This window comes from Arvicanthis niloticus, chromosome 2, assembly GCF_011762505.2.
Source record: "Arvicanthis niloticus isolate mArvNil1 chromosome 2, mArvNil1.pat.X, whole genome shotgun sequence".
Taxonomy (NCBI): Eukaryota; Metazoa; Chordata; class Mammalia; order Rodentia; family Muridae; genus Arvicanthis; species Arvicanthis niloticus.
In genome coordinates this window covers 135,945,129-135,970,496 of record NC_047659.1, presented here as the reverse complement: position 1 = coordinate 135,970,496, position 25,368 = coordinate 135,945,129, and the positions used below count along the sequence as shown (strand labels likewise).

At 45.5% G+C, this 25,368-nt stretch overlaps 1 protein-coding gene across 4 annotated transcripts in view; it reads right to left on the bottom strand.

The window, feature by feature from the left end:
- Nucleotides 1-25,368, bottom strand: part of Arfgef2 (ARF guanine nucleotide exchange factor 2) — an 81,848-nt gene that overhangs the window by 27,547 nt on the left and 28,933 nt on the right. For 2 of the 4 annotated variants that reach the window (XM_034494264.2, XM_076930264.1), the window contains exons 7-21: nt 24,758-24,826; nt 21,545-21,696; nt 18,350-18,480; nt 16,037-16,271; nt 15,258-15,357; nt 13,238-13,377; nt 11,586-11,694; nt 10,015-10,198; nt 7,414-7,525; nt 6,720-6,925; nt 4,554-4,638; nt 4,274-4,445; nt 3,257-3,408; nt 1,624-1,752; nt 501-659 (exon numbers count right to left, since the gene is read on the bottom strand). In XM_034494264.2, the coding sequence (XP_034350155.1) occupies nt 501-659; nt 1,624-1,752; nt 3,257-3,408; nt 4,274-4,445; nt 4,554-4,638; nt 6,720-6,925; nt 7,414-7,525; nt 10,015-10,198; nt 11,586-11,694; nt 13,238-13,377; nt 15,258-15,357; nt 16,037-16,271; nt 18,350-18,480; nt 21,545-21,696; nt 24,758-24,826 (2,135 nt within the window). The remainder of the gene's footprint in view (nt 1-500; nt 660-1,623; nt 1,753-3,256; nt 3,409-4,273; nt 4,446-4,553; nt 4,639-6,719; nt 6,926-7,413; nt 7,526-10,014; nt 10,199-11,585; nt 11,695-13,237; nt 13,378-15,257; nt 15,358-16,036; nt 16,272-18,349; nt 18,481-21,544; nt 21,697-24,757; nt 24,827-25,368) is intronic. The other 2 variants (XM_076930262.1, XM_076930263.1) reach the window with 2 other exon arrangements.

Below are 25,368 nucleotides of genomic sequence, written 5' to 3'. Positions count from 1 at the left end.
ACCGACTGGAGCAGGGCTCTCTTTCCCAGGCCACTCAGCCTGTGTGCCCAGACTCAGTTCCTGCTCCCCAACTCTGTTCCTCAGACTGCACATGGCCTCCCTGGCTTCTACACTTTTCTGTGCCATCTCTCACTTGGCCCGGGGTCTGTGCATTTCTGTTCTTTCTTTCTGGAATGCTACTTCCCCTGCTCATTCCTTCAGCTGTGAGCAGACGTGTGCCCCTTACCAAGATGATTCTCTTAAAACCTCCTGAGCATTCTCTCCAACACCACTCCACGTTGTGTTCACTGCTGCCTGTCACTGGGCCATGTGTTTAGTGATTTATTCTCTGCCATCAGTGTAGAAAGGGCATGAACTCTGTTTTCATGGGTAACTTTCAGATTCATGAGGTAAAGGAAGGCTTCACTTTACCAACCATCCAAGTGAGCAGGAGATTAAAAAAAAAAAAAAAAAAAAATCAGAGGCCTAGAGTCATCTTGAGCAAAGACAGAGATGCTTACCTCATGCCAGGAGTTGCCAAGGTAGTTGCCATCGGTGTGAGCCACAGTGATGAGTGTCTTTATGGTGTCAATGTTTTTCTGCTTCATTTCTGTGATGCTGGAGCTGGCTGTCAGCAGGGAAAAGCGAGCAAGGGCCTGAACATAAGCATCTCGTTCCAGCTGAAAGAGAAGCCCAAGGAGCGCTGTGACTCCACCCACAATGTGGCCACTCATATGGTGGGCTGGTGCACGGAGCTTTACTGCTATTTCCAAATGCACACAGTAGGCTTTTGATGCACCAGGATCCAGCTATCCCATGCTGGCATGCTTCCACCACTGGACCGCCTGAGGCTCGCTGTGCACAACTACACTTGAGAACTAGCTCTCTGCAGTGACCTTAACCATACATTATCCATCTCTCCCATGTTCCAATCAGTGTCTCTGCTGGATGCCAAGGCTATGGAATAAGCACTAACATTTACAGCAGTCCTGTAAGGGGTATAAATGAAGAGATAAGTAGACTTTGAAACCCAGCTTCAGAACCTTCAGAACCATCAAAAGAAAGATGGATGGGGACAGAAGACTGAAGTTTTCTGAACAAATCCATGGCAGATTCTCACTGACTTAGAAGCAAGGAGTAGGAAGAACCAGCCTTGTGACTGCAAAACAGCTCAAAGACTGCACTGATTTGTTTAATGTTTCAGGATTCAAACAAGGTTTATAGAAACATCAATGCTGTATTCAACCATCTGCTTTTCCAGAGCAGGCTAGGAGACAGGGAAATCATAGAAACAATGGCTTACACAAAGCAGCAGCCACTGTGGAAATGCTGAGGACAAATGGAGGGCTTCAGCCAGCTGATCACACCACACACTTTTGTAGGGAGCTATGGCCTCAGCCAGACACATAAACATCAGGGCAGGCCAATGTGACAGGTGGACAAAGAGGCTCTTTTGTCTTTGTTAAGTCAGTTTTAATCTGGACCCCAGTATTCTCCCCATTGAAGCCATTGTTAGCCCAAAGCCATGGGTTGTTTCTCAGTGGGAATGAATAAGTGGTTTGCCGAAACACTTGGTCAACTGGAAATTCCTGGTAGTTTCAAAGCTTTAACAATCTAAAGACACACACATTCACTTCTACCTACCTGCATTCCAAAGATGCAGGCAATGCGGACTGCACACCTGATGCCTTCCAAACACAGGGAGGCCACCTCCGTGTCGTCACAGTTCTGCAGGCCAATGCTATAGGCTGCCAGCAGCGGCGTCCACACCAGCTGCCAAGGAAAAGTTTCAATAACACCCACAATTTCAGCATGGCAAAGAGCACTCAGAGTGTACCACGTCCATTACAGGAAAAGCCAAGATGTCAAGTCTACTACAGCCTGACCGATCTATGTCAGTCACAGTATAAACCAGTTCTTATACACTATGGTCACTATAAATGTACTAGTTACTAAATGGGCAGTTAACATTTGCACCTACAGCATACATCACTAGTAACTCAAAGATGGTCTCTTTCCGAGGAATGTATACAGGGATTGAGAATCAGGTGTTCTAAGATTTATTTTATGCATGTATATTTTGTTTACATGTATGTCTGTCCTGTTAGTGCCTGGTGACCACTGAGGAAGAAAACAGCATCATCTTCCCGTGACACAGGAGCTGTAGATGGTTGCTAGAACAGACTCTGGCCCTCTGCAAGAGCAGCCAGTGCACTGAGAACTGAGCATCTCACCAGCCCTGTTGAATCAGTTCTTACACAGCCGGAGACAACCAGAAGCTGGCATGTAGGTTAAGCACGTGAGTGAGCTGCCTTTAATCAGTAAAACAAAGTGGGTCTCTGTGAGTCAGAGGCCAGCCTGGTCTACATAACAGTTCCAGGACAGTCAAAGCCACATAATGAGGCCCCATCTCAAAAAAAAAAAAAAAAAAAAAAAAAAAAAAAAAAAGCAAACAAAAGGAAATGAAAACAGAGAAAAAGGATGTTGGAGAATATATCAGTGGGTAAAGACTCGTCTGTCACGCCAGACAACACAAATTCAGTCTCGGGAGTCCCCAATGTGGAAGCAGAACTGACTGCAGCATGTTGACCTCTGACCTCCACAGGCAGACTGGGGCAAATGCAAACACACACCCCAGTTTAAAATTATAGTCCTTATTTACGTGTGCGTGTGTGTGTGTGTGTGTGTCTTTGCTAAACATTTATAAGTGTTCAGAGTATGTCTTTTCTTGCACTTCATCTTACTTTGAAGCCAATAAGGTGAGCTGTCACCCCAAAACTGGCCTTGTAGGCTGGGAGAGACCAGTGAGTAAAGGCACTTCCTGATGTCAACCCTGGGGCCCACATGGTAAAGGAAGAGCGCTCATTCCTATAGGCTGCCGCCTCACCCCTACATTCTACGCTGTGCACGCACATAAAAGTCACTGTAAAAACAAAACGGCCCTCTCAGAGCATCATCCCCTCAACAATTAACTCATTCCATCTCCATCAAACTATGAGCACTCTATCCTCATCCCCAGTGACAGAAAATGAACAGAGAGAGAACTACCTGACCAAGGTCACATGCTGACACAGCAGCAAAGCCAAGATTCAAACCCAGACAGCCAGACAGCCAGACAGCCAGACAGCAGAGGCTATCCATGACTGAGCTGGCACCTGCAGAAGCCAGTCCCTGGTCTTTCCTCTCCATTCTCTCCCACTGAGATCTGCCCTACACTTTATATCAGGTCAACTGCAGAATCAGGCTTGGCGACACGCTAACTTCCTAGGACACTCACTTTGAACATTGGCCGGACATGGTCCAAGTGTGTGGCACTGGTGAACGGAGCTTTGGCGTGGCTCACGGCCTCCATCAGAGCTTTGGCTGTCTTAGCCATCTGCTCCATTTCCACGTTGTACAGCAGCCGCCTCTGCTTTTCACTAGCCACATCTGCAAGGAGACAAGACACATACAGAGTGTCTGCCCTGTGCCAGGGACTGCCTCAAAAGCCTAACTAACTCACACATTCCCCAATTAGCTTGTGAACCTGCTACAAATATTACCATTTTACAGATAGGGGTGATGAAGCAGAACGGTTAGGAGGGCCTCCTCTTGGGGTAAGTAATAGCTTGGGCTTGGCCCAAGGAGTGAGCCTATAGATCCTGTGTTCAGCACTGCGCCTGAGCTTCTCAGAGACTGACAGCACACAGGGGCTCATTAAGAGTCCCAGCCACAACAGACACAATCATCTGAGTTAAAGTTTGGGGGAAGGACAATTTTGACAAAGATAGTATAGCTCTTAGATTACATATTTTAAATTCTTTCTTGTTATTAATTACAAATCTAGCATGCATCACATTATGAAGAAACCATATAATCATAATAATTAATTAATCATATTACTATTCAGATATCTAGATATTCAAATTAAATTTATCACCAGCAGCATACTTAATCATACTTTCTGATGTACTCAAAGACAGAGGTGAGCCCGCCCCCTAGACAAAGACCTACAAGCAACTGAGGATTGCTCTGGAGAGAACTAGTCTCCCCAGGGCTGAGGGGTCAGCTCTGAAATCGTGTACTTACAAGCAACACTAAACAGCCTCAGCAGGCATGTTTATACATCTGTGTGTTTTTATCTGTGTGTATATGTAACAATAACAATTTAAAGAAAAAGAGGCCATGAATCTGAGAGGGAGTGAGGGAGAGGCACTGGAGGGGATGTAAGAAGGAAGGAAAGGAAAATGGTGTCATTATACTTTAATGACGGACGTCAGTGCTGCTGGGCAGGTATGCGGCAGGCCGGCCTTACTCTGCTTGGTGGATTTCGTTGCAATTGTGTGCTCCTTTGTCTCCTTCATAGCAATCTTCTTGCCTTCTATCTCTTCGTAGATACTGGACAGATACTCCTCAGGCAGGTCTTTACTATCATTGATGCCCCGGTTCATTTTAATATACTGCTCTTTTGTCATTTTATTCTTTACCTGAAATTTAAAAAGAAGAAAAGAAAAACATTTTTTAAAATACTGAAATGCCCCAACAAATTCAGCCATGTCTGTGGCTACAATCTATATAAATTGTGGGGTATTTACCTGAGGACTGTGCAAGTCTGTAGTTAGCATAATGATGGAATATGCCAGGACATACGCAGTGTCAGCACTAGCGAACAGGGTTTGCCTGCAAGCAAAGAACCCAGATAAGAAACACAACTACAGAGAGTGGCACTAGTGGGGATGGCACTAGTGGGGACACAGGCTACTGAGAGCAGGCCTGCTGAACTGTATGATGAAGCCAGACAGTCTCTTCTAAACAAGAATTACCACCAAACAGGAGTTAACAATCCAGCCACAAAGGGAGCCCATGCATCGGAGCTTGGGCTTCTCTGGGTCGAGCGGCTTCAGATGTTTTAAAAAAGGACTTAAGGAGCATCCTGGGCCAAGAGGACAGGCAAACGAGCACAGGATGCCAAGAGACGTTCTCAAAGGTACCAAGTCTGCTACGGCTCACACTGGGATGAACAACTCTTACTCTTTATATGCCAGGGGCCTCTGGGGCCACTGGAGAGCCTCAATCTGGCAATGAGGCACTACATAAGTTTCTTTTTGGTTATTAGTTATTCACTGTTTCTATTATCCACTGTAGTACTTAACAGAGAAATACAAGGAGAAATGTTTATACTGTTTTAAAGCATATGCTTTCCAACATTTTTGTTTTAGGTAAGGAAAGTAGACACTAAGCTACATTATGTGTGAACTGAACCTGGAAATTCGTCTGTACAAACTGCCTCACCAGGAGAGAGAAATCCCAGGAAATACAGCAAAGGGAGAGCTGATAGGACCTGAATCCACTGACTAGGGCAATGAGCACGGTCTCCAGGTCCACGGAGGGCACACTTAAAGTGAGCAACAAGCCATCACATCTTCTTGTCAAGCAGTCACATCTGTTAGGTTCCAATGACCAGAGGTTGCCTCTCCTGGCCACACAGTGGGAGGGTTGGGACTGATTAATCTGACAATGGAATTGACCTGGGACAGAACTGTCATGGACTGTTCCTGGAGCAGTTCCCCAGTATGCTCAGTGTGTTCAGACACTCACAGCTGCCTATCCAGAGGGAGGCCCATGACGCCTCAGACATCTTGTCTTGGCTACTTCTTAGTTGATTAATTTCAAATTGGGATGCTAACCCTTTCAGAGCCTCAGTTTCCCTCCTGTAACACCGTAACAGGCCTGCACTGACTCAGCATGATGAATGCACAGTGTGTTCTGCTCTCAGCCTCAGTTTCCCTCCTGTAACACTGTAACAGGCCTGCACTGACTCAGCATGATGAATGCACAGAGTGTTCTGCTCTCAGCTCCTTCTCCTCCTCCCCAGTCAGTCCGCACTTCTGCTGGGTGTCATGCATTCCACGTGGACTGTTTCCACTCCTCACCGCAGGTAGGGCAAACCTTCTCTATTTCCTATGAAAACAGCAACTGACTATTAAGCAACCAAGACTAGGGCTGGCGAGATGGCTCTGCAGGTAAAGGCATTTGCCTCGATGGCCTGAGTTCAATTCCCAGAAATCACAGCAAAGTGGAAGGATCAAACTGGTTCCACAGGTGTCCTTTAACCTCTACACCCATGTCATGGCTCACGTTCTTCTACTTCATCAGACACACACATGTACAATAATAAGAAAAATAAAATTTAAAAACACAAGATAAAACCAGGTAATTGTACTTGGAAGGTTTTATTAAGCTACGTGGCCACTTCTGTAGTTTATGTATCAGCATGTAATGAAAGAAAACTAGGCATTCCGCTCCACGCTGGCTGTTCCAGTTAGAGAAGAAGTACCACTCTTTGTCTATTCCTGCTGTACCCCATGATAGCGGTTGAATCCAAGGCCTTATGCATCCAGGGCAAGTGCTCTACCACTGAACTATACCCCAGGCCTTGTTTTTGTTAGTTAAGACAAGGTAGTTCAGGCCTGTCTCTACCTCTTACCTCTCCTGCTTCTACCCCTTCAGTGTTGGCATGCCCAGCCAGCCATGAGACCGTAGACAAGTTACTTAACTTCTCTGGTCTCCAACCTCCTTGTTTGTAGTATGGGCACACAAATAAGGTTGCTGCAAAATCTCATGTGGGATACTGCTTAGCAGAGCCTGACACATAGTGAACAGACATATTAGTGTCTTAGCAGAATTGCAAGAACTAAACCTGAACCTCAAGTCAAGATAAGCGTCCGCAAAGAGGAAGCAGCAGCTGCCACAGTGCTCACCCTTGGTTACATTCTATGTATCGTGCAGCAAACTTCTCCATTAGCCGGTCAATCTTCTGTGCTTCCCCAGGCAGGCGGAAGCCCTCCAGGAATGTCCTCAGGGCTGAGACGAACTCTTTTTCACAGAAGTCCAGTTGGTCCACATAGGCATACATCACCTCCTTGTTAAACCTCGTGCTGTCTCCCAGAAACTCGCCAACCTGGGTCTAAAACAGAAACACACACTCACATCTAAAAACTGCCAAATATGGCCCACAGAAAAAATAAAATAAAAAACCCACTGATGGGGTGAATGAGGTTGGCAGTGGCTGAAAGACAAAGGCCCTAAGTGCCCACAGCAGCTGACTGCTTGGAAGCAGGGAAAGATTGGCCCTGCTTCCATATACAGGGCAGCCTGTCAGAGAGAGAGGAAGAGAAGGAGAAAAAAACTGAAGCTTACATATGGAGGGACAATAAACACACTCAGCCAGAGAACAGCTTCTAGTAATTCCTCAACCACTTTGGACTCTGATATTGTCCCCCGAAGCTGAGTGCATCCTCATCAAGGGATTCTGTCCAGTAGCAAAGGACAGTGAGGCCGCAGGAGCCGGGGTGCAGAGCAGTGTGCACTCAGGGCCAGGCACTCTGGAGGTGTAAGCCAGTGAGATGCAACATCAGCCCACAGGGTAACATGCCATACCAAGCCCCGACTTACAGAATCCAGCCTCTCCTCCTGGTGCAGAAATTGGGCAATGTCTTCTACAGCTGCTCCCAGCATGCCTTGCTCTTGGAGAAACTGGATTCCCCGTTTGGGCTTCTTATTGAAGCTATATCAAAAGGAGACAGAACACAATTGGCTTACTTAAAAATCTGGAGGAGAAAACTAGCATCTGAGGAAAACGGCTATAGAGCACCTTGAACATGAGTTAGCAGTAAGTCAAGAGTTCCATAGCTTCACCAAATTCTACCATCAAGTTTGTCCCACTAATCCATTATTTATTTACATGTGTACACATGTGATCAAGTATGGAGATCAGAGGACCACTGCAGGATTTGATTCTCTAGAACCTGTAATCACCAAGGTTGGCAGCAAGCACCTTTACCCACTGAGCCATCTCACCAGCCCTGTTGTGGCTTTGTTTTAGGTTTTCTTGAGACAGGGTCTCATTTTGCAGCCTAGGCTGGCTTCAATTCACAGAAATCTACCTGCCTCTGCCTCTGGAGTGCTTGGATAGAGTTGTCCGTCACTACACTTGGCCTTGTATTTTGTTGAGACATGGTCCTCACTATATTATACAGGCTGGCCTTGAACCCAAGGAAATCCCCTCCTCTTGAAGACTCCCAAGTTCTGAGACCACAGTACAGTACCTCCAACTGCCGACTTAGCTACCTGTCACCCATGTGCACTGAATCGTGGGCACTGAGCTGGACACAGAGCCACCTGGGATACAGGACGGTGGTAATACAAAGTTCAAACCACCGGTGAGACAGCAGCAAGTAAGGAAATTTCTTTTTATTAATTTTGTTTTTATTTTATGTACATTAGTGTTTTGACACACATGTAAATGTGTATCTGTTACATCCCCAGGACCTGGAGTCAGAGGCAGTTGTAAGCTGCTAAATGGGTACTAGGAATTAAACTCCAGTCCTCTGGTAGAGCAGCCAGTGCTCTTAACCACTGAGCTATCTCTCTAACCCCAAGTAAGGGGACCCATGAGTCAGACAGGGGTGTGTTCTTTCTGACCTCCTCCTTTCCTCTAGCATGTTTGATGACAGATGATACTGCCACAGTCATCTGAAATGACAGGTGGATCAGACATGACCAGGAGCCATCGTAACAGCCTCAAACAACCATGCTGACGTTTCCATCCTGTGTTAAATATACAGCTTAGTCCTAGATATTTACTTCATGCTTTCTAGTAAGGAGAGGCAGAACTACCTAATGGGTAAGTTCGACATTTGCTAGCTCCTGCATGGGAAAGGGATACACAGATAGGCCAGGGCCATGAAGACACAATGGGTAAGGACAGAAAAATGAGACTTGTTCAGCCAAAGTGGCTTTGGAGGCCTCCTGGAGGAAGAATAATGTCCCATGCTTGAGGGATTAAAATGAACAGAGAGCACTCAAAGAGAAGAGCGCTTCACCATAGTGACAGAGGACTGAAAACAGACAGTGGATCAGTGTGCTATCAGGGATGAGCCAGGGAGGGAGGCCCAGCTCACGCCTTAGAACAGGAAGCCGGCAGTGACTTTGGGCAGGGGAGAGGTGAGGCTCAGTTCATGTAGTCAAAGCTCAATCATTGCTCACTGTTCTCTTTGCAGTGAACTCAGCAAAAAGTGTTCCTTCAGTTGTTCTGGGGGAAACCCTTCACCCCAAGGATGGTGAGACAGGAACATGGCTCAGCACTTCCATTCAAAGCCTGAGTGCTTTGCTTCAACTGTTAAGATACGGTGCCTGCTCGTTTCTCAAATGTAGCACAAAAGATGAGGTGCTGAGGCGCATGAAACACTAGGGGGAAGCAAGGACTGAGCACCCACCACAATGATGGTATCATGGTGGCGTGCAGAACACTTAAGTCTCAAACATGTATGTCAAAATATGATGTCGGCTACAAATTACAAGTGGCTGAGAAAAACCTACCCAGTGTAAAGCAAACAGGGTGAGCACTGAGCTTCCCTGGGCGCAGACATGTTCCAGGCAGCAGGTGCTTTCTGTTTGTTTGTTTTGTCTTTACTTTCTTCAAGATTTTATTTATTGTTATTTTTGTGTATAGGTGTCCTGCCTACATGTATGTCTGCAAGCTATATGCATGTAGTAACCCTCAGAGGCCAGAAGAGGGCATCAAACCCTCTGGGGTGAGAGTTACAGATGGTTGTGTGCTGAACACTGAGCCTAAGGAGAGGACCTCTGGAAGAACCACCAGTGCTCTTAACCAATGAGCCATCTCTCCAGCCTGTTTTATTTTTTGGTGGCTTTGTTTTCTCAGAGTTTACAATGTAGCCCAATCTAGCTTTGAACTCAAGGCCATCCTCCTGCCTCAGCCTCCTAAGGGCTAGAATTACAAGCCGAAACCACTATGCCTGGTTGTTTTCTACAGTGTTTTTGTATCAGAACAGGAAATCAAGGCCTGCTGAGTTACACAAAGGCTTCTTCATCCAGAGCATCCCTCTTTCCCTCAAGCACTCCCATGCTCTTCCCTGCCTGGTGGTCAGCAGGCCCTGCACAGGTATTTGACCTGGAGTCAGCCTCTGGTGCTAGAGAAGGAGGAGCTCTGGCCAAGGCCCCGAGACGGCCCAGCACCGCAGCCACACTCACAGCTCAATGCCATGCTCAATGATTTCCTTCTGTTGTTTGATGACCTCAAACTGCTCTGGGTCATCCTGAATGGCTGTCTGGGTCCCCGAGGACACTGTGGACTCCACTGATGTCACGCTGCACCGTCTTGCCATGTCAAGGCCTTTTCCGTCCCCCATTTCCTGATCTGGGAGCCTCTCCTGACCTGCAGTGACATAAAAGCAAACAAAACCAACTAAGCAGATGGAGCAGCTGTTGCTGAGCAAGCTCTGGCTTGTTGCCCTGCTTCCCATCTACCACAGCAGCAGGCTTGCACCCGAGGGGCACGGGGGCCAAGACTATCACTTCAACACATTTCGCAGCCTCACTCGGAAATTCGTTTTACACAGAACTCAAAGGAATTCTAAAATCTCAAGTAAAGAAAATGCAAAAACAAGGCCTCTTAAACAAGCAGAAGGACTTGCCTTACCAAAATCCAAACTTCCACAACTCTACATAGCTCAAGGAGTGTGGCGTTTATGCAAAGCATGGACAAACGAATGTACGAGACCAGGAAGATCCAGCCAAATTCTGAACCAGACCCGACTCAGGGTGGTAGCAAGAATGAGGTCAGAAATAGAAGCCCAGCAGGGCCAGGTCATGGCACAGAGAGGGAGGCTTGCAATGTCTTCTTTCATGAAGCTCTAGCTCTAGGTACTGACGCCCTTTTCTGTCTGTCATGGGAACCTACGTTTATGTGCATATACTTATACACAGATATATATACAGAATAAATAAATAAATTAAAAAATATATAGGACTGGAGAGCTGGCTTAGTTAAGAGCACTCTCTGCTCTTCTAGAGGCCCAGGTTTGAGGCCTATATTAAGCAACCTACTCCAGTTCAAGGGGTGTGGCCTCATTAGTCAACACACACACACACACACACACACACACACACACACACACACACAGCATATAGATACACAAAGAACAAAAATAAATCCCTAAAAATAAATGAAATGTGTACTGGAGAGATGGCTCAGTAATTAAGAGCACTAGTTTCTCTTGCAGAGGACCTGGGTTCAATTCCTAGGACTTACATGGTAGCCTCTAACTTTCTGTAACTGCAGTTTCAGGGAATCTGACCACCTTTTCTGGCCCCCAAGGTGGGCAAAACACCCAAATACATAAAATAATATTTATAATAATAATAAATGAAATAACTAAATCCTTTGGGTGAGCAGCTCAGTGGTAAATCACTTTACTAGCATACATGAGGTTCTAGGTTCAATCTTTGATACTATAAAAAATAAAACAACTTAGCCAGGTGGTGGTGGCACATGCCTTTAATCCCAGCACTCGGGAGGGAGGCAAAGGTAGATGGATATCTGTGAGTTCAAGGCCAGCTAGGGCTACACAGAGAGACCCTGTCTTGAAAAATAAAACAAAACAACAACAAATGCCCCACCTTGCGTGCTTTTGTCAGAGAATCGTATCACAGCTACAGGAAGATAAATTAAACTCCTCAACATTCCACATGTATTGAAGAGCACAGGCTTTACAGTAATGGCAGGCTTTTAGGACATACAGCTGTCTGGCACAGTCACTCACCCAGGGTGGCCTGGTGGTTGGGATTCACATACAGGTCCTTGCTCCATTCCACCATACACTTGAGAATGGACACCAGACACTCCAGGCCTTTTTTCCTCAGACTGAGCTCCTAGAGGTTCAAAGTGAAAAGTACAGGGCCTTTACATACTTAACCATGGCCATTCTGAGGCTCTTGAGCAATCGTGTAAGGCTTCCAGGAAATCACTAACATTCAGTACGCAGACAAACCCAGGGGACTATTATGCCTACATGTGTTAACAGACCATCAAAAAGCCTAGATATCCCTAATGGTGTGAGTCCAGTGTGACCTGTGTGACTTCCTGTATCTTTTAAAAACTCCCCGTGTGCATGTCTGAATGTACATGTGTGCACATCTATGAATGCCAGAGGACAATTTGAGTACCATTCTCAAAACTGCCATTCACCTCCTTGGAGCCTCTCATGGGCCTGAAGCTCATGAAATAAGGTGGAGTAGCTGGTCAGCAAACTCAGGGATCTGCCTGTTTCCATCTCCCCAGGACACTGGGGCTCCAACTACCTGGCATCATGCTCAGCTTAGTATATAAGCTCTGGGGATCAATCTCAGATCTTCATGACTTCAACACAAGCACTTCTCCAACAGCTATGTCCCCGGCCCCATTAACTGAATTTTCAAAAAGAGTTTAGGGCTAGCAGATGCCTCAGTAATTAAGAGTATCAGCTGTACAATCATGAGACCCAGATTTGGACCTCAGCACCATTAACAAGCTGGGCGACCAGCTCGTGCCTGTAACCATGGCTTTATGAGGGGCATGATGGAGATGCTGGCTTCCTGCCTAGCCAAGGAAATAAGAGCCCGAGGTTCAGTGAGACGCCCCGCCTTAAAGAACAAGCAGAGTGTGCTACAGGAGGACTTCAGAAAGGGAAAGAAGGGAAGACAGATAACTCCATTCACTACTTGTGGGATAAAATACCATCAAGTAAACAAAATCTGAAAATATTTTAAATAACAAATTCTTCTTACCTTTGATTCTGAAAAAAAAATTATTTGGCACATGAGTGATTCTGGACAGGACATATACCCCAAACACTGATAAATGTATTTCATTTTAAGGGATACTACAGATAAATAAGAACACTAATTTTTATTAAAGAGGGGTTTTATTTTTTGATAGGGTCTCAATATATAGGCTAGGCCTGCTTGAAAGTTATGCACCTCCTGCATCCTGAGCTGGATGACAGGCTAGTACCTCCCCAGCCACATAAACAGAATTTGTTAGATTTTTAAAAATGAGCAAAAGTTCCAACTGATCTTAAACAAAACCAAAAACAAAGCCTCTCTTTAGACTCACAAGGCTTTAGGCAGCACAAATCCTCCTGTGGTCTAAGGACAGCTCTGGCCTTCCTCCAGGGAAAAGCCCAGATGCCAAGACTCTGCACATGGCACTCAGGGACCAAGAACTGCTTGTCTAGGGCACACTAGTGGGGGCGATCCCCTAACACAGGCAATGTCCTCTCTATAACACATCACCTCTTTCAAGTCATCAGAAGCTATGTCTGAGTCTTTTGTTCCCTGATGTAGACACAGACCTAGTAACAGCACATGACGGCATTCCATGATGGTCACTGAAATGAGTGACGTTTAAAGACAACTATGCACCCTGGTATTTTACCTGTAGAGGTGTCATCCCCAGCTCGTGTCCACTTCTTCCCTGAGCAATTTTGGATAGATCATTTACTAGACGCTCGAAAATGTTAGCAGCATTTAAGTCGCAGTCGTAGTTGACATAAATATCCACAACACACTGGGCATCTTGGAAAGTAACACACACATATTAGAAACCTGGACAAAGACAGATGATTATATCCTCCCTCTCCCTCTTTCCCTCTCCCTCTCTGTCTCTCTCCCTCTCCCCCTGCCCTCTCTGTTGTTGTCAGGTTGGATACTGAACCCAGGGCTTTATGCATACTAGACAAGACTTTATTGCTAAGCCCAGCTATACTTTTTTTTTCTTTTTTGAGACAGGGTTTCTCTGTGTAGCCCTGGATGTTCTGGAACTCAGTTCTATAGGCCATGCTAGCCTTAAACTCACAGAGATCTGCCTGTGTCTGCCTCCCACGTGCTGGGATAAAAGGCGTGTGCACCACACCTGGCTCCAGCTCTGCTTTCTTATTAAAGTTTCTCTGCCAAAAATTCACTCAGTAAACTTTTTATCCAAGGTGGCCACACTCTCCTCATTCTAAGTAGGAAATACATGTTGGAATCATAGGGATAGGGTGAACTGTAGGAGGAGCTAAGGTGGGAGGAGTAAAGAGAGGAAGAGAAGGAATAAGGAGAAGAAGAAGAGAAGGAAGAGGAGGAGCTAGGGGAGAGACAAGATGAGGGGGGGACATGGAGGCTGATGTTCGCTTGTCTGTAGCAGTCAAAGATAGGTGGTATATCTACATTGGGTGTTGGGTTACACCTCTGATTGTATAGGCATCTTGTTATTGATCATTACCAAATATATAGAGCCTTTGGATAATTTAAGCATTAGAGTCTCATCTTCCTATTGGGCCGCGTGGATGGTGGGATGGTCTGGGCAATGCCCAGCCTTGTAGAGACAGTATGGAAGATTGGCAGAGCCATCTCCCATGATGGCGTCTTGTGGATGACAGAGCTGGTGTTTCTGGCTGGCCATTTCTCGCTGCGGCACGCACATGGCCTCTGGCCACAGAACACAGCGGCTGAGCTAGGCAGAGCCACTGCAGCTTAGACGGTCTGCAGCTTAGATGGTCAGCTTGACCAGCGGCTGTTTTAAATAATTACTTCAACAGTGAACCTTTTTTTTTTTTTAATTTTTAAAATTGTTTGTTTTTAAGACAAGAGTTTCTCTATGTAGCCCTGCCTGCCTGTCATTTGCTCTGTAGACCAGGCTGCCTCACACTCAAAGAGATCTGGCTACCTCTGCCTCCCTGAGTGCTGGGATTAAAGCCACTACTACCTAGACTCTCTTTCTTTCTCTCTCTCTCTCCCACTCTTTCTTTCTCTCTCTCTCTCTCTCTCTCTTTCTTTCTTTCTTCCTTCCTTTCTTTCTTTCTTTCTTTCTTTCTTTCTTTCTTTCTTTCTTTCTTTCAGCATGTGTAAGCTTGGTGTGGTAGTACATGCTTTTAACTAACCCCAGTACTTGGGAGACAGAGGAAGGGGTATCTTCACGAGTCTGAAGTCAGCAAGGGCTGCTACATAGTTAGACTCAGTCTCAAAAAGGAAAAAAAATATGTATATATGTCCATGTGAAAGGTTTATGCACATGGGTACAGTGCTTAAAGTGGCCAAAAGATGGTGTCAGGTCCCCTGGAGGTAGAGTTACAGGCAGTTATAAGTCACCTGATACAGGTGCTGGGAACCAAACATGGGTCCTCTGTAAGAGGAGAAAGAGGAGCGGGCTGTGGTGATGTATGTCTCTAATCCAGCACTCAGGAGGCAGAAGGCAGAGTTGAGGCCTGGCTGGTCTGCAGTGTGAGTTCTTAAGAAGAACAAACAGAGCAGGGAGGGCTAGGGCTCTTAGCAGCTGAGTGTCAACCACCCTGTGAAAGGACCTTTAATGGAAAGATCGTCTCTCGCTAAAACACCAAAAAGAAGAATAGAAGACTGATTTGTGCTTGGCAGACAAAAGCTTCAGAAGCCATTCTGAATGTTCCAGGTGAACATACCTGCACAAATCCTCGTCAGGGTCTGAATGACCATCCATCGGTGCTCAAAAGAACTTGTGGACGTTTCTAAAATATTCAGGAAAATCTCTTTGAAAAAGACCTGTGCAGTACGAAGACAAGGGAAGAGCAATGAGCAGTCTCAATTTACAGCTCAAGATGCCTCCGAGGCTAGGCAAGTCCTCTACTAAGTGAGGCAGCCTGGGCAGAGGGCAAAGCAGGGCTACACGTGCTTAAGGAGCATGGGAGCCCAGCCTGGTTGGTGGACTGCTGGCAGGGGCTCCACCCAGAGCTGAGGAACTACAACAGGGCACATATGTTATGATTTGAGAGAAACCAGAAAGTTTTATTTGTGCAATGGAATTTCAATCTAACAATTAATTCAAATTATTTCAAACAATTCTGGCTCAGACAGACATGGGGTTGGCAGGTCTGAGCTGAGAACACAGATCATGACCATAAATCTTTGGTGAACACAACTCTTATGACATGGTCTTTCCCACTCATTCAGAAGTTCCACCAGGATGGCTATCAAATAAAGGTACCTCACTACTTAAGTGCTTGGGTTTTGTTTTGTTTTGTTTTGTTCTTTGAGACAGGTTCTCATATAGCCCAGCCTGGACCAAGTAAGCTACATAGCCTAGGCTGGCCCTGACTTCCTGATGGCCTTGTTTTTAGCTCAAGAGTTCTGGGATTACAGGCATGTGTCACGGCTGGCTCACAAGCAGACTTCTCATCTGGCATTAATGTTCCCAAATAAAAACACTAACTCAAGTATGTACCTCTATCTGCATTTTCAAGTGCATCTTGAAGTTTGAAAGAAGAGTAAGAAAAATAGCAAGTGAGAGTTCGAAGACATCAGGTACTGAGGACACGCCGTTCTTAGAAAGGGCCACACACAGGTACTGCTTAATGGCAGTGACGAACATCTCATGGCTCCTGAAGACTGGGCCAGCATTCTGTAGCACGGAGAGCAGCAGCTGCAGGGAAACCACCTTGGAACGAAGCTCATGGGACCTGCAGAGAGAATGAAAGGCAGTGATGGTACGCTGTGTGGTGCACCAGACGGGAGGCTGCTTTTTGTTTCTGTTTTGAGACAGGGTCTCACTGTGTACAGCTGACCTGGAACTCATCACCCTCCCTCTGCCTGCCAAATATTGGGCACAAACTAAAACTGTATGTTTCCTGAAAAGCCTTTGATCTTTTACCAGCTATGTGACCAAAATGACCTTTAATTCCTGACTTTCCTGTCTCTACCACCCAAAGACTTATATTACAGGAATATACACCATGTCCAGCCATGCAGAATCTCCTGAGGGCAATGATTTAAGAAATAAAAACAGCCCCTACATGCCAACAGGATGAAGGCAGAGAGCATGGGATGGGTCCCTCAGAACCTGCAGGCCCTCTTAGAACAAGAGTGGTCAATTCCTCTCCTTTTTGCCTTCCCCCAACACAGAGTGGATAACGGGCAGGACCCAGGTGAGAGTTGAGTCTGAAGAGGCAGCTCTAGGCTGTGTCCGTGCAGTTCACAAGACTCAGCCCCATACTCTTCATCTGCCATGAGACAGGGCTTGTGATTGTTAATTCTCAAAACTTCGCAGGAGCTAGAGTTACCTAGGAGATAAGCCTTTGGGTATAACTGAGGGATTTCAGATTAAGTTCATTAAGGGGAAGACTGACCCTTAATGTTTGTGGTGCCATTTCATGGGCGAGAGTTCCGGACTGTACAGAAGAGAAAATGGAGCCAAGACCCAGAGTTCATCATACTCTACTTCCTAACTGTGGATACAAAGTGACCAGCCACCTAATGCACTTGCTGCCACGCCTTCCCACCATGATGAACAACTGAGTCCTCAAACTGGGAGACAAAATAAACCTTTAAGTTTTTTAATTCAGGAATTTTGTCACAGCAATTACGTAAGTACCCAATCCCGGGGTCTTTATCCATCAGTCTCAAAGACTCCCCTGACCACTAGATCAAGTCAGAAGTTAAAAAGCCAGAAATCCACCAGGTACAGTAGTTACACATCTTTAAACCCAGCACTTGAATAACAGAGGCAGGTGAATCTCTGTGAGCTAACAGGCCAGCCTTGTCTATAGAGCAAATTCCAGGTCAGTCGGGGCTACAAAGTGAGATTCTCCATCAAAAAACAAACAAAAATAAGAAGACTGACAGGAATGATGGCTCAGTGGTCAAGAGCACTCATTGCCTGAAAACTCAGGCCCCATTCCCAGCATCCATGCAGTACCTCACAACCATCTGTAACTCCAGTTCCAGGGGGATCTGACACTCTTTTTTCCCAAGATAGGGTTTCTCTGTGCAGCCCTGGTTGGCCTCAAACTCACAGAGATCCACCTGGAGTGCTGGGGTTAAAGGTGTGTACCATCACTGCCTGGCCAGATCTGACACTCCTCTGATCTCCGAGGTCACTAGGCACACACATGGTACATATACACACTCGAAGGTCAAACACTGACACACATAACATAAAATAAACAAATCTTCAGGACTGGAGAAATGGCTCAGAGCCATGTGTTGCTTTTGCAGGGGGTGGTTCAATTCCCAGCACCCACATAGTGGTTCACAACCATCAATAACCGCAGTTCCGGAGAACCCAGGAGGCATATACACGGTGTGCATACATGCATATAGGCACAATATTCATATGTACAAAGTAAAATAAATAAAATTAAAAGAGCAATAAAGAGAAATGAAAATGTTCTAGCTGGGCATGGTAATGAATTCCTGTAATTCTAGTACTCAAGAGGATGGCGCAGGTTAGACTAAGTTACACAATGAGAAGCTGTCTCGGAACAGTCTGCAGGCATCTTGCCCCTCCACAGCCCCACAAGGACAGTAAGTCTGTTAGTCAGTAAAAAAGGTGCCACAAATTCCATATGATGACTGTTTTCAATGTACAAACCAAGATCAAACCTGGGCAGGATTCTGTACAGTGGAGACATGGAGGGGGTGTAGGGACTGCTTGGGTCTAAAAAGTGCGAAACCGTCTCACACCAATATTGTGGGGAATGACAGAACACAACCTTCCAGTTCACGGTGTGACAGATAGCCACAGCTGTTAAGAGCTTACTTTGGATCTGGTGGTCCTTCCCCAAGGGGCTTCATGGACAGCTTGCACAGGGAACGAAACACCAGGAAGGCATCCTTCTGTAGAATATGAGAGAACCTAGCAGCCACTTGATGTCCTTGAACATCAGGTTCCTAAGATTAGAAACAAAGAGAAAATCCAAGAAGAGAAGAAATTACTTCATGGAAACTTAAACTCTTATATATGTTCACCTGAGACATAGGGGGAGAAGACATAGACAGATGCCACAGTTCTGTCATCAGAGAAACTGTAAACCTTGTCGTTTACTCTTTAAAGTCTGTATGAAACCAGGTATAGACGCATGCCTGTCATTCCAACACTGGGAGGTGGAGGCTGAGGAGCTGAGTGCAAGGTTCTCCTCAACTACATAGTAAATTTTAGGTCAACCTGGGATATATAAAAACCTGTCTCAAAAAAAAAAAACAAACAAAAGCAGGCTGTGTGTGGTACACGCCTTTAGGCCCAGCACTCTGGAGCAAGAGGCAGGAGGATCTCTGTGAGTTCAAAGTCAGCCTGGTCTACAAAGTGAGTCCAGGACAGCCAGGGTTATTACACAGAGAAACTCTGTCTCAAAAAAGCAAAAGAGAGCCGGGCAGTGGTGGCATACATCTTTAGTCCCAGCACTGGGCAGGCCATGGTTGTGGGGAGTTCAAGGCCAGCCTGGTCTACAGAGTGACTTCAGGGCAGCCAGGGCTACACAGAGAAACCCTGTTTGAAAAACCAAAAACATAAAACAAAATAAAAACAAAGGCCAGTAAGACAGTTCAATGGATGACAGAGTTTGGCATACAAACCTGACAAACTGAGTTTGGTCACTGGAATCGACATGAGAGTAGGCAGGTAGAGAGTCAACTCTAGAGTTGTACTTGATCTCTCGTGTGTGTGTTATTGCACTTGATTCTAAATACACACACACATACACACACACACATACATACATACATGTATACACACTATACACACATTCTCAAGAAAGAAAGAAAGATACAGAGAAAAGAAGAGAATTAAAATTTTTTTAAATGGAAGGCTTGGAATGTAGTTTAGTTGCTAGACAGTTTGCCTCGGCAAAGGCAGGAGCATGATCCTGATGCATCCTAGTCCCTGACTACTGTGGAGGTTTATGAGAAATGTTCCAGCATTTGTGTCCCCATAGGCTATATACCCTTGGTCCTTAGCAGTCTGGAAAGGTTCTGGAATGTTTAGGAGCCTTGCTGGAGTAAGTCACTAGGGGGTGGACTTACCAAAGTTCATGTGGATGGAGGCGGTTTAAGACGGCCAAAATCCAAAGTTAATCTACGTGTTAATATAATCTACAAAGGCAATTAGATCTACTTGGTGCAGGCCATGGTAGCCCATGCCTTTAATCCCAGTACTCAGAAGGCAGAGGCAGGCAGATCTCTAAGTTCAAGACCAGCCTGGTCTACAAAGTAAGTTCCAGGACAGCCAGGGCTACTCTGTCTCGAAAAACAAAAACACAAAAAAAGAAAGAAAAGTATCTGTAAGAATTCTGAAGCCAAATGATTGGAGAAAAATGACTTACGTTTCAAAATGACCTTAAAAATATGACCTTTAGGCCTGTGTGGTGGCATATACCTTTAATCCCCGCATTCAGAGGCAGAGGCAGGCAGATCTCTTGTGACTTTGATGCTAACCTCATCTACATAGTAAGTTCCACAACAGCCATAGATACTCAAACTCTGTCTCAAAAAGTAAATAATAAATCAATATATTTAGGGGATGGAGAGTTAGCTCATTGGATAAGAGAACTTGATGCTTTTCCAGAGGACCAGGGTTTGATTCCCAGTACCCATATGGAGGTTCACAACCTCCATGGAGGGAATCTTTCACTCTGATTCCAGGCAACTGATGCCCTCTTCTGCCCTTCCCAAGCACCAGGCATGCACATGGTCTATAGACATTCATGCAGACACTCATTACATTTAAACATGATAACGTAAATATTTATAAAACAAGATAAAGCTCAATACCCTTTACACACAGAGATCCTTAGAATCTATTACAGAAAGATGGGAACCTTTCTCAATAATAAAAATTGGGCAAAAAAGCATGAATAAATAATTGCTAAGAAAGCCAAATGAAAACTAAACCTAAGTAACGTTATTACTGGCCATTAGCATAGGATTGTCAGGACATAAAGATGTAAATGAATGCTGTCATTCAATTTTAACAGAGGAAGAAAAAATGGCTTTCAACAGACTAAGGGAGGCAGGCAGGATCTGAGTAGTGCCATCCCAGTGGACCAAAGGCTGAAAGATTCCAAACATTCATCTGTTTATGAGTCTTGCTATATAGAGCCCACAGTAGCCTCGACCTTGATCCTGCTGCAGCCTTCACATTGCTGGCCTGTCAGGCCTATGTCATCATATTTGGCTAAACATTTCCTCTCTGGCTCTGTGCATATTCAAACATATACTTCTTAAAAAGTTAAATTCATACACATAAAAATACAGTTAAAAACTGTTACTCTGTAGCAGTACTTGGCTCACGCTAGACAATCACTGCATATGGGCTGATTCTCCAGCCCAGAACTCCCAAGTCCTGACCCAGTGATACTGTTTACAGAATTCTACCCTTAAAAAGAACGAAGGGCTGGGGGATGGCTTAATCGGTGAAGTGAATGCCACACAGCAAGAGAGCCTAAGTTCAGATCCCAGCACTCACAGCAGTCAGGCATGGTGTGGAGTTCAGTCACTCTGGGGCTGGTGGGGGAGGCAGGCAGAGTCTGCGCTAACCACAGTCTAGCCAACTGCTCAGCTCCAGACTTAGTTAGAGATTTTCTCTCAAAACAATAAGGTGGAGAACAGAGAAAGACATCTGACATTGATCTCTGGCCTCCACATAAGTACATGTGATACATGATACACACACACACACACACACACACACACGCACATACACACACACAGGGGATTGGGAATACATATGTATATAAGAGGCAGAGGCAGACAGATCTCTGTGAGCGCGAGGCTAGCCAAGCTATATAGTTAAGGTGTAGTGGTCTACATCACCAATATCAGAAAAGGAAAGGCTTCTGTACAGAGGATGAGAGCAGGGCTTACACCTGCAGGGCCCTCCTGCGTAGCTCACTTCTCTAACAGAGACCTAATTCTGATCCTCTAAAAACTTGCAAATGGAAGGGTGTGCACAGTAACATACCAGATTATCTGCCGAGGACAGCGACTGCCTGTCATCTGCTATGCCGTTGGTCTGTGAGTCTTCATCAACTCCAGGAGGAACAGTGCACTCCTGGCATTCGAGGGCACCCAGGACTCGGTCAGGCTCTGTCAGACCATGCTTTTCTGCTGCTTCTTAAGACATAAGTTCAAAGTCATTGACCAATGAGTGTATATCCCAAAAGGCTGCTGAACCAGATAGAACTCATCCACACTCTGTTCTGTGCACCCCTTCCTCCCCTGGCCCCACAACACAGCGGTGCTTAGGCATTCTGCATGACTCTCAACCACAGCCTCACTGCCAGGGCCACAGCAATGCAAACTCCACCCAGGGTTCACTCACATCACCCACAAAGCTGTAAAATGCAGAGCCCTGCCTATCTGTCTACTTCTGAAAAGACTGGAAGGAGCAAAGCATGAAAAACAAAGATTTTATTTAAAGACTTAATAACCCAAGAGTTAAGAGATAGTTAAAAGGCTGGTACATGCCTTTAATCCCACCACTTGGGAGGCAGGGACGGCCAGATCTCTGAGTTCGAGGCCAACCAGGTCTACAGAGTGAGTTCCAGGACAGCCAGGGCTACACAGAGAAACTAGGTCTTGAAAAACCAAACCAAAGCAAAGCAAAACCAAACTAAACCAAAATAAGCTGAAACAAAAACAAACAAACAAAAGTAAAATGAATATAGGAAGAATCTGTTAATTTCTATATACACGTGAGACTTTGAAGGACTCAACAAGCAGTCTTCAAAATGTTTCTCTGATTATAAAGTATTATATTTACATATATACATACATATACACATACATACATACGTACATACATACATACACAAATACACGTACACACATATATTTGTGTGTGTGTGTGTGTGTGTGTGTGTGTGTGTGTGTGTGTGTGTGTGTGTCTCTCAGAGGACAACTTGTGAGGGTCACCACTCTCCTTCTACCATGTATGTCTCAGGGACTGAACTCTATTCCCCAGGCATGGTGCCAGATACACATGTCCCTGCTATGCAATCTCAGTGGCCAGGAATTGTTTTACAAAGCATATATCTACTGGACTCAGTATTTAGCCAGTGCTATTCCACAACAGGCTGGGGTGTGACAAGGTGATGGACGCCAAGAGCTACTGTTTGGTTTTGTTTTTTTCTGAGACAGGATTCTCTGTAGTCCTAGCTGTCCTGGAACTCTCTTTGTAGACCAGGCCGAGTGCAAACTTACAGGGATCTACCTGCCTCTGCCTCTGCTCCAAGTGATAGGATTAAAGGCATGTGCCACCACATCTGACCTTATTGCTGCTCTTTAAAAGGTCTTGCTTGCTATATGGTTAAATAAGTGCTGGGCTCTCTGAAAGAGCTTGGCAGCACCTGAATTAGCAAAAAGAAGGCTCAGAGATGTGGTTTTCCAAGCATGACATCAGGCCTGGGATGTAATGCAGTGGCAATCTGGTAGTTGTCAGGCCCTGGATTCGATCTCCAGGCTTGGAAGTTACTATGGGTTCTCCTGCCTCAGTCTCCCAAGTGTAGATTATAGGCATGAGCCAGAACACTTAAGTAGAAAGGAACGTAAACAATGTCTCAGTGTGGACATGTACTGTTGTAGGGATATCTGATCACTCTGGGAACCCCAAGATTGTGTTATTTACTAAAAAAAAGTTGTTTCTAGTCGTGGTATAGCTCAGCTTTAGCACACACCTTAACACCTCCAGCTGGAATACAGACATGCCCTCAGTACTCACCTTTAATCCCAAAGAATGAAAGTAAAGTTAGTTAGAAGGAAGCAGCCATGTTTGAAAGAGATGTCTAAGTGAGTGGCAGACAAAGTGACAAATCAGAGAAAGATTTGACAGAATAGGATATACCCAACTCTCATGAGAAGAGGAAAGGGAAGCTACTTAAGAGAGCTGTGCAGAAGAAAGGGAGGGAGGAAGAAGAGGGGGTTTTACTGAGATGGTTTTACAGAGACTGGTTATAGAGAGAACAACCTAGATAGAGATGAAGACAGAATGAACCAGAGAATGAGAAGGAACCAGAGGATCAGAACAGATTGCTAGTGTTAATTTGTGGTCAAACAGAACAATTCAGGAGAGGCAGAAAAGGGGCAGGGGAGATTGAATCAGTCACCCTGAAGAAGAGTTTGAGTCAGAGCAGCTGAGTTGAACCAGGAAGACAGAATTCAGAAAGATCTAGGAAGGACAAGCTTATTCAGCAGTTAAGTCTGAGGCTGAAAACATGCTAGTCCTACATTATATTGTACAGAGGCTAGAAGCTTCCAGGAGTAGACCTAGGTTGGGGACGGAGGCAATAAGTCTGGGAGAGGACAATTGAATTAGGCAAATAGGGCTGGTGAGATGGCTCAGTGGTTAAGAGCACTGACTGCTCTTCCGGAGGTCATGAGTTCAAATCCCAGCAACCATATGGTGGCTCACAACCATCTGTAATGAGATCTGATGCCCTCTTATGGGGTGTCTGCAGACAGCAACAGTGTACTTACATATAATAAATAAATAAATAAATTGTTAAAAAAAAAAAAAAAGAATTAGGCAAATAAAAGATACATTTACAACATAAAAATAAAGAACTGCAACATTTTATGAAAAAGAATGAGCATTTCCATGCCCCATGGAATCAAATACATAATCATCTGTATAATACTTTATGTCTTCCATTTTAAAAATGCTGATTGTGACCTACTACTATTTTTAAGTTTCTTCCCAATTAATGGCAGACTGTTTAACAAGCAGCCACTGACGAAGGAAAGATCAGCAGGGCTGGTTCTGTAAGCTCACTGACACTGAGTGAAGCATGAGGAGAGCTGGAGGCTCACAATGAGCACAATCTCTGAGTGCCTAACAGTGCTGCTGTGGGACCACCCCACTCTATGTCTGGCCTTGACATCTCAGCAGCTCTGATGTAGAAGACATATGAAATGGACCTCTGTGTCTCCAGGTGGAGCACCTAATACTCCTGTGTAGACTGTGGTCTACATAGAAAGGCCTCAACCTAAACATAACAAAACCATCCCTGCAGCCAGATCACTGCGTGCCAAGTGCAGGCTGGGAAGTGGCAGCAGCTCGGATCTAGGAGCTGTGTGAGTCCAGTGAAGAGCAGAACACCTACCCAGATGCTGCCTGAGGGGCCTCGCAGGGCATGGGAAGAAGCATGAAGAAAGGCGGGTTGTCCTCAGCACTCACCTTTCACAGCAGATGAAACCACATCCTCTAAGATGTCCTTCACCACCTCCTGGGCTCCATCGTCAGTGCCTGCACACATCCCAAACACACACACATATGTAAGGTGTTGCCAGGGACAAGAAAAGGATGGGGAGATTATGGCTTTCTATAGAGTCCTGCTCGAGAGGGCAGAGGGGCCAGTGTGTTCCCTCCACCAGCAAATCTGCCTCAGATGCTGAACCCAAGGGAAGGGTCTGCTTGCCTTTCACGACTCTCAAGAGTACTAAAACCTTTACCATCCTTTCTCCCTTCCCAAGTCCCAGCTGCTTGGCCCAGGCCAGCCCCCACCCCACCCAGAACATGAGCTGACCTGCCCATCCGGGCAGAAAAAAGGATGAGCTTCTCTGTGCCTTCACCAAGCTCCTAACCACGGAGCTCTGCTGAGCAGCATGCTGGGCTCTGAGTCCCACAAGCCCAGAATTCACACACGCCTCCTAGCCTGACACTCGAAGACGGACTACATTTCAGATGAAATTATCCTGCCAAACAGTAAATGTTTACGTGGAAAAGGTCCAACATGTCTGATCATTAATTGGTTTATTCTTTAGAAAATTAGTCCCAAAGAAGAACTT